At 38.0% G+C, this 14,195-nt stretch overlaps 1 protein-coding gene across 2 annotated transcripts; it reads right to left on the reverse strand.

The window, feature by feature from the left end:
• Nucleotides 1-2,017: 2,017 nt before the first annotated feature.
• LOC107673500 (protein kinase C delta type-like) lies at nucleotides 2,018-13,322 on the reverse strand. 2 transcript variants are annotated; one of them, XM_016467100.1, is made up of 19 exons: nucleotides 12,955-13,322; nucleotides 8,591-8,719; nucleotides 8,018-8,217; nucleotides 7,861-7,927; nucleotides 6,380-6,539; nucleotides 6,271-6,302; nucleotides 5,950-6,035; nucleotides 5,740-5,869; nucleotides 5,391-5,491; nucleotides 5,181-5,271; nucleotides 4,975-5,105; nucleotides 4,727-4,900; nucleotides 4,425-4,516; nucleotides 4,233-4,295; nucleotides 3,984-4,122; nucleotides 3,709-3,897; nucleotides 3,494-3,622; nucleotides 3,255-3,389; nucleotides 2,018-2,743 (listed from the first exon to the last, which is right to left on the reverse strand). In XM_016467100.1, the coding sequence occupies exons 2-19, from the start codon at nucleotides 8,697-8,699 to the stop codon at nucleotides 2,720-2,722; spliced, it is 2,052 nt and encodes a 683-aa protein (XP_016322586.1). In that variant the 5' UTR covers nucleotides 8,700-8,719; nucleotides 12,955-13,322; the 3' UTR covers nucleotides 2,018-2,719. The 2 variants fall into 2 exon arrangements, with proteins under 2 accessions (XP_016322586.1, XP_016322584.1); XM_016467098.1 differs by having other exon boundaries at nucleotides 2,018-2,704; nucleotides 3,216-3,389.
• Nucleotides 13,323-14,195: the final 873 nt, after the last annotated feature.

Here is a 14,195-nt window from a genome sequence, read left to right on the forward strand (position 1 = left end):
GGAGCTCCCCATCAAATCCATCAGCCTAGGGTACAAGCAAGACAGGGCACGCCTTGTATTGGAGCTAAAGGACTCAGCGGACCCACTTATAAGGAGTGCGAAAGTCCCCATCTGCACAGGCCGCAAATGGAAGGCACAAGCTGAGTCTGCAACATCGAGAGGTGATGGGGTTAGTCCAGACTGGGGAGCGCCACAGCACCTCTGGTCTAAAGCCACCAAGAGGCAGCAGAAGACCATGGTGGTGGATGAAATTACCACTGGAGCAGGAGCGCTTCCACGTAAAGGCAATATCCCAGGGCAGTCAATGAGCCTGGACGCGATGGGATGTGACTATGAACAGGCGCATCACTTGGACAGATATCTGGATGGCGCCACAATCCAGGCTCAGCTTTCTGTTAAGGGTGACCTATGACAACCTCCCATGCCCCCGGAACCTCACCCAGTGGTTTGGAGACGAGGTAGGCTGCCCCCTGTGTGGCAACATCAAGGCAAGCATCCAGCATATATATATATTAGGGCTGTCAGTCAATTAAAATTGTTAATCTAATTAATTACATGATTTGTCGATTAATTAATGTAATTAATCGCAAATTATATTTGGCTATGAAAATACCCCTCAAAAGATTATTTAATGCTATTTTTGTGTTAAATGAGAAAGTATTAAGTCGACATTACGAATAGTAGCTTTAGAAATAAATATTTTATTTGATTCAACATACATTTTTTTTTTACATATGGGCCTGAACGTTTAGGCTACAACGGCCCAACATAAACTATGGAACATAAAAGAAGATCATTTGAGAATTTTTTTTTTTTTCGTTCATATTTTCATAGCCAAATGTCATTTGCGATTAATTACATTAATTAATCGACACATCATGTAATTAATTAGACAGCCCTAATACACACACACATATAGGCCTATATATATATATATATATTTTTATTTGATTCAACATACATTTTTTTTTTACATATGGGCCTGAACGTTTAGGCTACAACGGCCCAACATAAACTATGGAACATAAAAGAAGATCATTTGAGAAATATTTTTTTTTTCGTTCATATTTTCATAGCCAAATGTCATTTGCGATTAATTACGTTAATTAATCGACACATCATGTAATTAATTAGACAGCCCTAATACACACACACATATAGGCCTATATATATATATATATATATGATGTAAATGATGTGTAACAATGCAAAGAGGTTTTCTGTAAGGGGTAGGTTTAGGGGATAAAAAATATCGTTTGGTCAGTATAAAAGTAATAAGTCTTTGGAAAGGCCCTACAATTCACAAAAATAAACGCGCGTGCGTGTGTGTGCCTTTTCTTTGTTTTTTTTTTCAAAAATTATTTGAAACCGTAACTATTATTTTTACAGAGATGCTAGGTTTTCAGTGTAGCCTCAGACTTTACATGCATAGCCTATTTATTTAGACTCCAGCAAGTGACAACACTCCCAGCCACTGTACAATAGAGGGCGCTACGGCTCAACTTATTTCATCACCTCTGGCTATATATTATATACTTACAGCAGTTTTAATAAATATTACTTGAATTATTAAATGAACACTGTTATAATAAATATGAGGAAGGACTGTCAATTCTAAAAGTTACTTTTAGGGTGAAATTCTAACTTTGACATACTGCTGTACTGCCCTCATAAAACACAGTGGGTACCAAAAATCTCTGAGCTCTTTGAAAATCTTCGTAATTTAAACCGATTTAGAATTTTGAGACATTAAAAAAAAATAAACGCATTTCTAGATGACTAATCAAATAAGCAAATATGTTACATTGACCACGTGAGCCTCCAGAGGTCAGAAATAAATTTTTCCAAATAACCTTTTCACTAAAATTATGATTTTGACAAATGTTTTTTTTTTTCTTTTTTCCTTTAGGTGTATTAATATTTAAAAATGCAGGTGACATACTAAAATCTAAATCTGACAGTAAAAATAAACCTCAGTCCAAGTCAGTTTTTCACCATGAAAATGTTTATTGGACCGTTAAATTTCTCATTCTAAGACAGAGTCATGTATGGCATTTGATCGTGGTCTCTTAATTTAATAAAAACATATGCAGCAATATACACACTAAAACATGACACTCTCAGAGCTAAGATAGCTATGTTTCTGTACCAGATATACACATTGTTTTCAAACTAATTAAAACACAATATATTCAACACTTACAAAGCACACATTCAACAAATTCCGGTCGATCCTTTGTTCAAACATAATTAACCCACACACACAAAGAGAACAGCCAGATCACAGCAGAAATGTACAACAATCCATGACTGTATCATGCACATACTGATTTAAACAATACTTGTATATAATCTCTGACCTAATTTGTTTTGTACACTTCGAGCACACTCCCTGCATTCAACGGTCAAGTTTGTACTAACCCAGCAAAGTTATTTTTAGACATCCTAACTTTGCAAGGGCAAGTTAAAAATTGCATTCAGATCGGGACACCCTAAAATGCAACAAGACCGCAATCTCACTGATGCACCATGAGGAGGCTCGAAATATATATTAGGTTACAAAGGGCCTGTCTTATCTCAGAAAGTTAGAGTTCAGTTCTTTTAAAGGAAGAGTTAGGAGAGTGCTCATGGTTGGCTTGGTTAGAGCAATAAACTGGCTCAATACTACAATCACATGAACATAATACATCTTTTTCTTTCTGACCACATTGCAAGTGTGTCACTTTTGCACAAGATGCTCCATTTTTGTTCAAACATAATTAACCCACACACACAAAGAGAACAGACAGATCACAGCAGAAATGTACAACATAATCCATGACTGTATCATGCACATACTGATTTAAACAATACTTGTATATAATCTCTGACCTAATTTGTTTTGTACACTTCGAGCACACTCCCTGCATTCAACGGTCAAGTTTGTACTAACCCAGCAAAGTTATTTTTAGACATCCTAACTTTGCAAGGGCAAGTTAAAAATTGCATTCAGATCGGGACACCCTAAAATGCAACAAGACCGCAATCTCACTGATGCACCATGAGGAGGCTCGAAATATATATTAGGTTACAAAGGGCCTGTCTTATCTCAGAAAGTTAGAGTTCAGTTCTTTTAAAGGAAGAGTTAGGAGAGTGCTCATGGTTGGCTTGGTTAGAGCAATAAACTGGCTCAATACTACAATCACATGAACATAATACATCTTTTTCTTTCTGACCACATTGCAAGTGTGTCACTTTTGCACAAGATGCTCCATTTTTGGATTAATGAATGAGAACCCAGCAAAAGCGTTCTGGTCCATGGAATCGATCAGGCCTTTCTCGCAGTGTGAGAGACGGGGTTTCTCACTCAAAAACTCCCGGTCAAAGTTACTGCAGTCATTTGGAGATTTCTGCAATTAAATAAAAACAAAACAAAAAAACAAAAAAAAAAAAACAATGAGAAAACGGAGAAAGACAAAAAATAAAAGAATAAGATGCGAGTGGGAAAACATACCACTTTTGGTTTGAAGGGGGGCTCAACTTCTTTCCTTTCTAAAACAGACCAGTTGACAGTCTTGAAGAACAGGTGGCCTCGTATATTACCCACAATCCCTAAACGGCGTGATGGGTCACGCTCAAACAGCTGTGAACAGATGAAATAAAGATAAATAGTGTAAAAGCAGAAATTTCATTCGTGTTGTTTTTAATGGTGTATTTGTGCATGTGTACCTTTTCTAGCATGTCTCGAGTATCCACTGTGATCCAGCGGGGATAATGAGGTGTGTCCATTCGGATCGATTCAAACAGCTCGTCCTCGTCGTCACCATGGAATGGAGACTGACCAATCAGCATCTCATACACCAGCACGCCAAACGACCACCAGTCTACTGAGAATGAATACTGCTGACCCAGAAGAATCTGTGATTTCCACACACAAACACATCAGGTCAATACCAAGCTATTGTCGGTCTGAGAGTAAACCAACGCCAAAATGTGTTTCATACCTCAGGAGCAATATAATCTGGAGTTCCACAGAAAGTTGTGGCCCGATTTTCCCCAAACACATTCTCCTTACACATTCCAAAATCAGCTATTTTTATGTGACCATCTCCATCTAACATCACATTATCCAGTTTGAGATCCCTGGCAAAAGGAGAGAGCAACAGTGAAAATGATCCAGAATGCCTTTCTATGAATTCTGAGTGGAGTAATTAATAAATACAACAAAACAATGGAGAAACAGTTGTGTGTACCTGTAAATAATGTTTTTGGAATGGAGAAACTGCAGGCCACACACTATTTCAGCTGCATAGAACCTGGCAGGAGAAGTCCATTTAATACATTCACTTTGGTGCCATTTATATGCCACATGTACCCATTAAATCAAGGGTTCAACTATATTTTTAAATGATAGAAACTCATTTATATGCGTATGTGTGACATACGTGGCTCTGTACAGATCAAAACGCCCCTTTTCCTGTATATGAAACATCAAGTCTCCTCCATTCAGATACTCCATCACAAAGAATAAGTGCTCCTGTTAAAGATGAACAAATTTAAAAAAGATTTTTATAGCTAACAATTAATAACCATTCATGGCATTCTCCATTAACATATTGTTTGGTACTGTCAGATTTAGTCACTCTGTAGAGCAGGAGGAGCTGTGGTGAAGTTCTTTTTTTTTTGTGGTATAGGACCTCATGAGTCAGGTTTGTGGTTGTTTTTTCTGTAAATGTGTGTGGTGTACCTTGGTTTGAAAAGTGGAGTAGAGGTGTGTAAGAAACGGATTTTCCCAGGCGAGAGCCAGAACTCGTTTTTCTACCATGGTGCACTCCACATCATCATCCATCAACACCACATCCTTCTTTAATGCCTTCACTGCAAACCATTCACCAGTGCCCCTTAGTTCAGCCAACAGCACCTGACGACAGAAAGATGATGAACATGTATTTGTATATGAATGCGTGTTTGAGGGATAGAGAGTTTGTTTGTTACCTTGCCAAAGCTTCCCTTGCCCAGGACTTTGTGGAAAACGAAATGCTCAGCAGTGATACGCATTTGGTGGGTGATTCGAGAGGGGGGACGAGGACTCAAACCCTCCCACAGACGACCATAAGGAGCCCCATCTGCAATATAAAATTGCTGTCAAATCAAAATCATATTTTTAATTCTCACAATTAGTTACCCCCAGTCACACCTACCACTAATATCAGGACTTTTATTAAAATCCTGGTAAACCCCAACATCCTGTGTGTTGCTCTGTGAGTTGCTTTCAGGTCGCTTGGTGGATTTCTATGATGGCAAAAATATGCATAAACTTTAAAACATAACAGCATTAATGTGAATGTGAAATAGAGTTTACAGTATATAAGTGCCTCATAACTTGGGCTTGTGCAAACATTAATATTTACAGTTGAGACTTGGGTAAGAGCCTCTGCCAGTAGCTTCTGGTTGATGCCACACAGGTTGGCCACTTTAGTCTGGCACTTATGATGAACATTCATGGCGCAGTCTGAAAGAGAAGAGAAGAGATGATTGCAAACATATATTCAGGGTTTAATATTAAGACAAGAACCAAATAACAAAATGGCCTTTTTATACCAAGTAATTATAACTAACAAATTTACAGAGTTACTGACCAGTGGGCTGGTAACTATTTTTAAGTATTTCTAAATACTAAAATGCTTTAAAGCATAATGTAAACAGATAATGGCTAACAAATAATTTTGGGCCTTTTCAATACGTACACAGTATACTCACCCTCACATTTGAGGCCCTGTTTGACAAGACCCCACAGCAGACTGCCACAATGGTCACAAAAGGTGGGGCTCATGTAGTTGTAGGTCTTAAAGCGATGTGGCATGTCAATCTTAAAACGTTCCTTCTGAAACTGTATGCACACAAAGACTTTAAATAAAATTATAAAATTAAATAAAAAAAAAAAAGAGAATAGTGTAATACAATTCATACCATAGTGTCTCGACTATTGGCTGCAGTGCCTGTGCACCTTCCGATAATTTTATCAATACATTTCTTGTGGATGGCTGCATTGCATTCTGGTGGAGAAAAAAAAAAAATATATATTTTTTTTTTAAGGGGCTCAGCCATTGGGACAGAATTTCAGAGGCTGTGTATGTTCACAGTGTTGCTTTATTCTGAATAAAACAGGTAAACAGTGAACAATGGAAAGCAATCCATTCATGTATTTCCCCTTTTTGGCACATTCTTTCTAAAACAAACTGTGGACAGGTATTTAAGATACCAGAAAATAAAACCGCAAAATATACTTACGTCTACACTTGTAACCTTGCTTGTTGAGACCCCTGGGAAGCAAAAGACAAAATGATAAGTACGCCTGTGTTATGAAATTCTTACATCTTACTGAATAATCAGGACTGACCAAACAAAATCTCTACAGACAGAGCAGAAGGTGGGCTGTCTGAAAAAGGTGGCAATGAACTCATGGTTTTTGATGAAGTGAATCTTCGCCTGCTTAATAGCTCCACGACGACGATTGAGAGTTGGTGCCTCCTCTTCTGATATTACTGACTGACGACAGTCTGAGCGCAAAAGAGAAAAAACAAAACAGGATGGAAGCAGAATTGAAGTTGATGACAGGAACTTTTTAACAGTAATTTAAACAAATCTTTATAATAAATTAATATTTTGTATATACACATACAATATATATTATTCATTTTGTATTTCTTGATTAAAATGTTTTGACCAACTTTTAAATTGTCAAACTGTTTCCTTCTATTTTTGAACAAGCATCTCATGTAAACGTCACCTAAGAAACACCCCCAACTGGGATCAAGTGAATCCACAACCAGCCTAATTATACTGTGCAGGGCTTCTTTAAGTCTGAATAATCAACTCACAGATTAGCCAGCACCAAAAATATACTACTGTTCAAATGTTTGGGTTCAGTAAGATTTATTAAAGGAATTCTTTTATTCAGCAAGTATGCATTAATTGATCAAAAATGGTAGTAAAGACTTTTACATTGTTACAAATATTTGTATTTTAAATAAATGCTTTTCTTTTAAGAATCCCCAAAAAAATATTTCCACAAAAACATTAAGCAGCTCGAGTGATTTCAACTGTAATAGTGAGAAGAAATGTTAATTCAGAAACAAATTAGAATATTAGAATGATTTCTGAAAGATTATGTGACACTGAAGACTGGAGAAATGGCTGCTGAAAATTCAGCTTTGCCATCACAAGAGAATAAGTTACATTTTATAATATATTCAAATAATTATTTCACAGTTATTTTAATTAACATTATTTCACAATATTACTGTTTTTACTCTATTTTGATTAAATAAATGCACCTTGGTGAGCCTGACTTAAAAAAAAAAAAATAATGATTCACCACCCCCAAATTTTTAAATGGCGATGTAATTTTGTAGTTAAATATTTTGTATTCGAAAAACAATAAAACACAAAAAAGAAGAGACACAGATAGAATGTTTGAAGAAGTCCCAGTGTAACAGAGGGACAAGCTGTTCTGACACGTTCAACAGAGACATTCCTGTGCAAAGAAATTTAAAGGGAGTCCAAATGGATTCACACACGCCCATACACTCGACCCCTCCCACCGCTAACGGCAATAGGCTAGATTCAAGCGGGGGTTGAAACGTCTGTTGAGGAGTTCAAGGTGGCACTAAGGTAAAACGCCCATTATTGCCGCTCTAACTCAGGGTGGATGTACTAAACTGGTTGAGCATAATAGGAGTAACTCCCTTTAAATGTAGTAGTTTTTATAGAAATTGTATTTTTATGAGAGTGGCAATCCAGTCTCAAGTTAATCATTCTTTTAGTTGTGTTTTGTAATGATTATTTTAGAGCGTTTATTTAATTGTGATCGTGTCTTACCTGTATCTGTATCCTCCATAAAGAACTGTACAGCCATCATAACCTTTCCTGAAGGCTGCAAATCAACCTGAAAATGAAGCAAGACTATAACATTACCTGAAATGTACAAACACTGACAATCATACAAATGTATAGACATAACCACATTGTCACATACCCAAAACTCTGCACGTCCATTTGCCTTCTTGCATCGTTCTGCCAACACAGACACACCCACAGTAACTTCTGCTAAAGGTTCCTCTGCGGTTCTCATGAGTAGTATTTGTATGACACGTCCCTCATAAATATGTGCATCAAAAGTGGATCGCCAAGCAGGATACATGGTGGGCTTCTTCTGGATCAATGTTTTTCCTCGCTCTTAAAGGGAAAGGGGGACATTTTTGATTAACTCTGTTAAGTCATGCCAGTTCTGATACATTAATCATCCAGAAAAATTATATTAAACATAGCAAATGATAGCGCTTTTAGTCACATCGAAATTAAGGTCAAGTATGAGAACATTGGATTGTGGGAAACAATATTCTGTGCAGTGAGCTCGGTTCTAAACTACTCATTTGGCAAAATAAAGCAGGTAATCCAGTTCTCTGCAGATGGAGGATTTGCATGTTGTTCTGTGTACATACAGTATACTGCAAAAAACAGCACAAGATGCATGGCGGTATGCCATTCCAAACATAGCCATGCACTTGAAACCCATTACACACACATAACCGCGTACACATTTACTCACCAGTGCTGAGAGCTTCTTTCATTTTGACGGCACAGAATGGTGCCTCAGCCATTGGCGAGAATGTGCCAAGATCATAGGCATTAAACGCAATCCTCAGGAAAGGGGCCATGGCAACCCCTCAGGCACAGCCTAAAAAAAGATTCAGACAAGCAAAATTCATATGACTTTTCTGATGCGTTTGGTGATATGTTCAGTAAAGCAGCCAAACATCAGCATTGCTGCATATAGCAATAAAGAAAAAAACAAAACAAACCTTTTTTGTAATCATATTTTAATATGTAATCATAATTTTGTAATCATAAACCGAAACCTATACTTTGTTCATGCTAGCACATGTGCCTGCAGAGAAAACTGTTTAGTCTTATATGGGATCTTAATGTTAATTTCTGTGCCTGTTCTATTGTTAAATCTAATAGTTGCTCTGTTGCTCTCCTAGTAGTTTTGTAATGCTTTATGTTACTTGTAATCAGCTATCACCAAAAATAGTCATCCACCCTCTCTCTGACCTTTAGTATTAATAAGGACTTTTTTTCTGTGCTTTTGAGGCTTCAATGTAAACGCCCCTTTAGATGTAAATGAGATTGAGTGCTTCACTGTATTTTCTCAAAAGCTGCTGCTCTGTTGGTTCAGAAAACAATCCATGCTGAAATTATCAGACTGACATGATCAGTGACCCTGAAATAAAAATACTTGAGCTGCAGTTTTTAACACTGGGATTCTTCAAAAAGGTATGTAAAGTGTCAGGTGCTACACACAACCAAAACCATTACAACTGAACTCTTCTCATTAGTATTTCCAGTGTTTAGAAGTATAATAATTACCTCACACTGAATGGGGGGACCAAATTGTTATGTACCAAATAGACATTGATGTGTTACTGCAGGCTTCAGAACATCAGAAGGTGTTTTAGGAATAAATCTGAAATTTGGATTTCTGAAGGTTACAGTTATGTTCTACATGTTCGATATCAAAATCTATTTACAAAGATTTAATTTTCATATGACACATTTAGTGTATGCAAATTGTCTTTGTGTAAAAGCATGGTTAACCTAAACTGTTAGTGGTTATTAAACTAATAGCTACCAAGACTTGCTTTGATGTGCTTTTTAAATAGAACCCCAATGACTAAGATTAAATACAAATATAATTCAATGCAAATAAAATATATATTTCAATATAATATTTTTCAATGCCTTTTTGCTAAAGTTCCTTGGTTTAATTCTCATGCAACAGGACCATGTAGAACAAGGGTTCCTGGTCATCCGTAACATTACCCTTCACTCATCATGTTTATTTCCATTACATGATTTTGCTTTATTATTGTGGATCAGAACATTTGGAACATGACCCAGATGAGGTTTATAGGTTATTGTAATAATTGGGGCTGAAATTGATCAGTTTTGTATAACATAAGGACTCCACCCACTTCTGTCGAAAAGCCAATGACATGACTCAGGCTGTGACTGCAACAGAAACTTGCTTGTTGTATTGCAGTGACTGTATTTAGACTGCATTACTACAGAGTGTGTAAGAATAAGAAAGACGGGGAGAGAGAGATTTGAACACACCCATACATACAAAAACACACTGCTGTAGTTCAATTAGGAAGGGCACTTTTGGAAACATGTCTGAAACCAGCACAGAAATGTCCAAAAACGTTGCAGCATCTCATTCGAAAACCTAAATCTCTGCTTGTGTTTGTGTATATGTGTGTGTGTGTTAGAGCTAGCGAATCAGTGGTGTGGAAGAATGTGTCAATAACATAAGCTTGCAGCTCAGTACGAAATCGATTTTGAAACTATCCATGTCACATCAGTCAGAGTCTCTCTAGATGATCACATATACATCATTAATCCTGTTCAGCCAAATTCAGCCAAAAAATAAATAAATAAAATTAGAAGAGCCTGTGGACCTGTGTTAGTATGTGTGAAAATTAGTGATAGAGAGAATGAGAGAGACAGCGAGGGTGGTATGTTGGGTAGGCACTAGGCAGGTGTGGTTAAAGGGGTCATATGATGCTTTTTTAAAGATCATTATTTTGTGTATTTGGTGTAACAGAATATGTTGACATGCTTTAATGTTCAAAAAACACATTATTTTTCAAATACTGTACATTATTGTAGGTCCTCTATTCCCCGCCTCTCTCAAACGCTTCGTTTTCTACAAAGTCCCTCCTTCCAAAAAGCGCAGCCTGCTCTGACTTCAACACTAACTGCGGTTACTGAAACCACGCCTTCTTTATTTGGGAACATTATGCAAATATTCCCACATAGTGACCTAGATATGTGGGGGCGTGTTAGAACGAGCCGTTTTAGGGGGGTGTGGCAGTCTTAACTTTGATAAAGAATATCTCTTTGGTTTTGAGACTTTAGTCTTTGCAACTTCAGGGATCTTATCTATTCACGAACAGCTTGTAACACTCCAAAGAGAAAGGAAAACTTGAAATCGCATCATATGACCCCTTTAAGAGGCTCCATGTGCTTTCCTGAACATAAGAAGTTAAAATGTGTGCTAAGAGAATGTTTGTTCTCATAAGCCTTATGATAAGCCATAATAGGAGCTGAAACACAATTACAAGGGTGTAAGAAGTGTGTGTTTGTGTGTGCATGGCCTTGTTAGGTAAACTAGTACTATTGCTCAAAGGATTAGTGGTTTGTTCAAATCCCTAACCCCAAGTATTGAACTACTTCAACTTATATAGGAATACTCCACCCAAAAATGAAAACTCTCATATCCTTTACTCATCGTCATGTAGTCCCAAACCTGTATGATTTTCTTTATTTCTCCATAAGATATTTTGAAGAATGTTAGCAACCAAACAGTTTCGTTTCCCATTGACTTTGTATTGTTTATGGGAACTGAAACAGTTTGGTTAGCAACATTCTTCAAATTATCTTCTTTTCCTATGTTCCACAGAGGAAAAGGAAGTCATACAGGTTTGTGAGTACTTGAAGATGAGTAAATGATGACAGAATTTCCATTTATGGGTGAACTATCACTTTAGGAGTGTAACCGATCTTGCACTGTTTGGCTACAAATGGTGCAACTTAAGGAGATTGAGGTGTTCTACATATTTGGATTTTATCTCATAAATACTTTTCAGTGTCTTAATTTTACTTGCCCAGTACGCAACCACCTAGAACATCCTATCAACCATATAACAATCGGAAGACCTTAGCAACTGCATAACTGAAATCTAGTTGCATATAAAGCATATAAGCAAAATTCTGATGGAATTATCAATGTTATCAAACTCACTGTAGCCAATTGCTTTAAAGTGCATGAAATACATAATTCTTGCACACCAATTCTGGAGTCTTTCAGTTCGCTGATGTCAAAAGGAACAGCAGGTTTCATCACTCATGTCCACAGTAATACACACAACATCTAAAGTACGGGTCAGGAAGGAACTATCGACACCCTTGAACAGAATGAAAGAGTGGTATGGTGTAAACTGTTCAACCACAGCAGGATGTGTCTCCATGGCAGAGTTATCACGTCAGACAAAAGCAGGTGTAGTGATGGATAGATATTATTAAAGGAAATTAACTGAAATCTGTCTACAAACCACCGACAACAATTAAAACAGTAGATAATTACTGTAAAATGTGACATAACCATTTCCACCATGCCCCAATACACACACACAAACACACTCACTCAGTCATCTCAACCAGAACCACGCTCCATCTGTTTTGTGTAAAGGATCAATAATCATTGATATTTTGTACAGGACCGTGTCAGTGGTATTTTAGACCCCTCAATGTCACAAACTGGAGTTATTTATGGACTAGGAATAAAATGTGATAATTCACTAATAATATTTATTTTTACTAACAGTTGTGTAACAAACTACCTAGTCTTTGTACATCACAGGCGCATGCAGCATTTTTGAGTATCACCAGCTGACTGCGAACTCGTCTGTAATGTATCAAGTGCTGTCTAGGTAGGTCACTAGGTTGAGACACAACCTCTGCTGCCTTTACAACTACGGAGAAGTGTTGTCTAGCAAAACAAAGTGTGAAAACGCCGATTCTGTCAAGGTCCAGTAACGGACAGCGGCGTTCACGAAAGTGTTGTGTGAAACTGCGCCCTTTTCATATCATTCTAACAGACTAAAGATATGCTCAAGCTTTTTTTGGAAAATATAAAGTCATAAAAAAAACACTGAGGATGAGAAGGATTAAAGTCTAAAACACAGACTGCCTCCGCGGTCGTCGCTCGAATCCGTTCAGCGCATCAATCGGGAAAAAGCAGCGAAGAAAATGAGTAAAACACACTAAAACGCATAATCACCAAAGTTCCGTCACGACCAAACAATATTCGATCCAAATAAAAACAACGAAGCGCTGCTAACTTCTTACCTCTCCTCCGGAAGTAGCGGACTTTTCTTTGAGACGCCTGCTCGCTTCAGTGATTGAGCCGTTTGAGGAAGTACAAATCGCTCGTGGAGTTCTGAGTAAAGTAGGGCAGAGTGACGTCGCACAGGTGCTCTTTTTCTTCGCGCGATTCCTCTTCTGCCTCGCGCGCGCTCTCAGATGACACTTTAATAAGCCAGTGCGCTGAACAGGGAGCACAGGTGCGTTTGTAGCGTCTGTATCAGTCCATCCAGTGTGTATGTGAGTGACCTCTTTGCAAAGGGCTCATGTGAAGGGCAGGCACTGGCAGTGTACCTCTAGATGCCCCACTATTGAGCGCAAACCTATGGCAAGCCATTTCAACATATATTCCGTATTTTTTTCATTTATTTCTTCTTATTTTTTTGCAATTGTTCCGATAATTATTAGTATAGACAGAATTATGGCTTTAGTTTTTTTTTTTAAGTTATATTTTTGGCTTTTTATGCCTTTATTTTTGATAGGACAGTAGAGCAGGGGTGGCGAACGTCGGCCCTGGAGAGCCGCAGCCCTGCAGAGTTTTGCTTCAACCCTAATCAAACACACCTGAACAAGCTAATCAAGGTCTGAATGGTTACTAGGAAGCTACAGGCAGGTGAGTTTTAATTAGGGTTGGAGCTGTATTCTGCAGGGCTGCGGCTCTCCAGGACCGGAGTTCGCCACCGCTGCAGTAGAGAGTTTGACAGGAAAGCATAGGGCAGAGAGAGGAGAGATTCAAAGGACCTTGAGCCAGGAATCAAACTCAGGTCGCCGGAGGCACAGTTGCGCTACATGTCAGTGCAGGGGTGCTGCTATGGTTTCTGGGAACAGCATATTGACTCGGACCCCCAGCATCGCATTTCAGGGGGATGGGGGGTTGTCCCCCTCGATAGAGATCGCATTAGGACCCCCTCGCCCTCGCCGGGCCCTTGGTGTCCTCCATGATTCATATTCTTTCCAACAACAAAGAACTTGAATGTGACAAACTTGTTATTACAGTTTCAGAAGTGGGAAGCAGGAAATTTCTGATAGCACATGAAGGCAGCATAAATACTAGCACTGAATATTTAGTTACATTTAAAACAATACTAGCGCTAATACATAACAGTAATATTACAGCTACGTAGGCATACTGGTAACACAAAATAAGATATTACTATGCATTAAATGTTAAAGCAGCTTGCCACATGTGCCAGCATTCTGTCCACAGCTGGACACACATGCAAAGA

Source organism: Sinocyclocheilus anshuiensis, unplaced genomic scaffold, assembly GCF_001515605.1.
Source record: "Sinocyclocheilus anshuiensis isolate Anshui unplaced genomic scaffold, SAMN03320099.WGS_v1.1 scaffold44, whole genome shotgun sequence".
Taxonomy (NCBI): Eukaryota; Metazoa; Chordata; class Actinopteri; order Cypriniformes; family Cyprinidae; genus Sinocyclocheilus; species Sinocyclocheilus anshuiensis.

Bases quoted from the DNA above. Each gene is read 5' to 3' on its own strand.
- LOC107673500 (XM_016467100.1), bottom strand. From the start codon at position 8,699: ATGGCCCCTTTCCTGAGGATTGCGTTTAATGCCTATGATCTTGGCACA. The intron at 6,540-7,860 runs GTAAGACACGAT...TTTTGCGCTCAG, and splicing joins TATGGAGGATACAGATACAG to ACTGTCGTCAGTCAGTAATA. The intron at 2,744-3,254 runs ATGGAGCATCTT...GTTTGAACAAAA, and splicing joins TCTCATTCATTAATCCAAAA to ATGGAGCATCTTGTGCAAAA.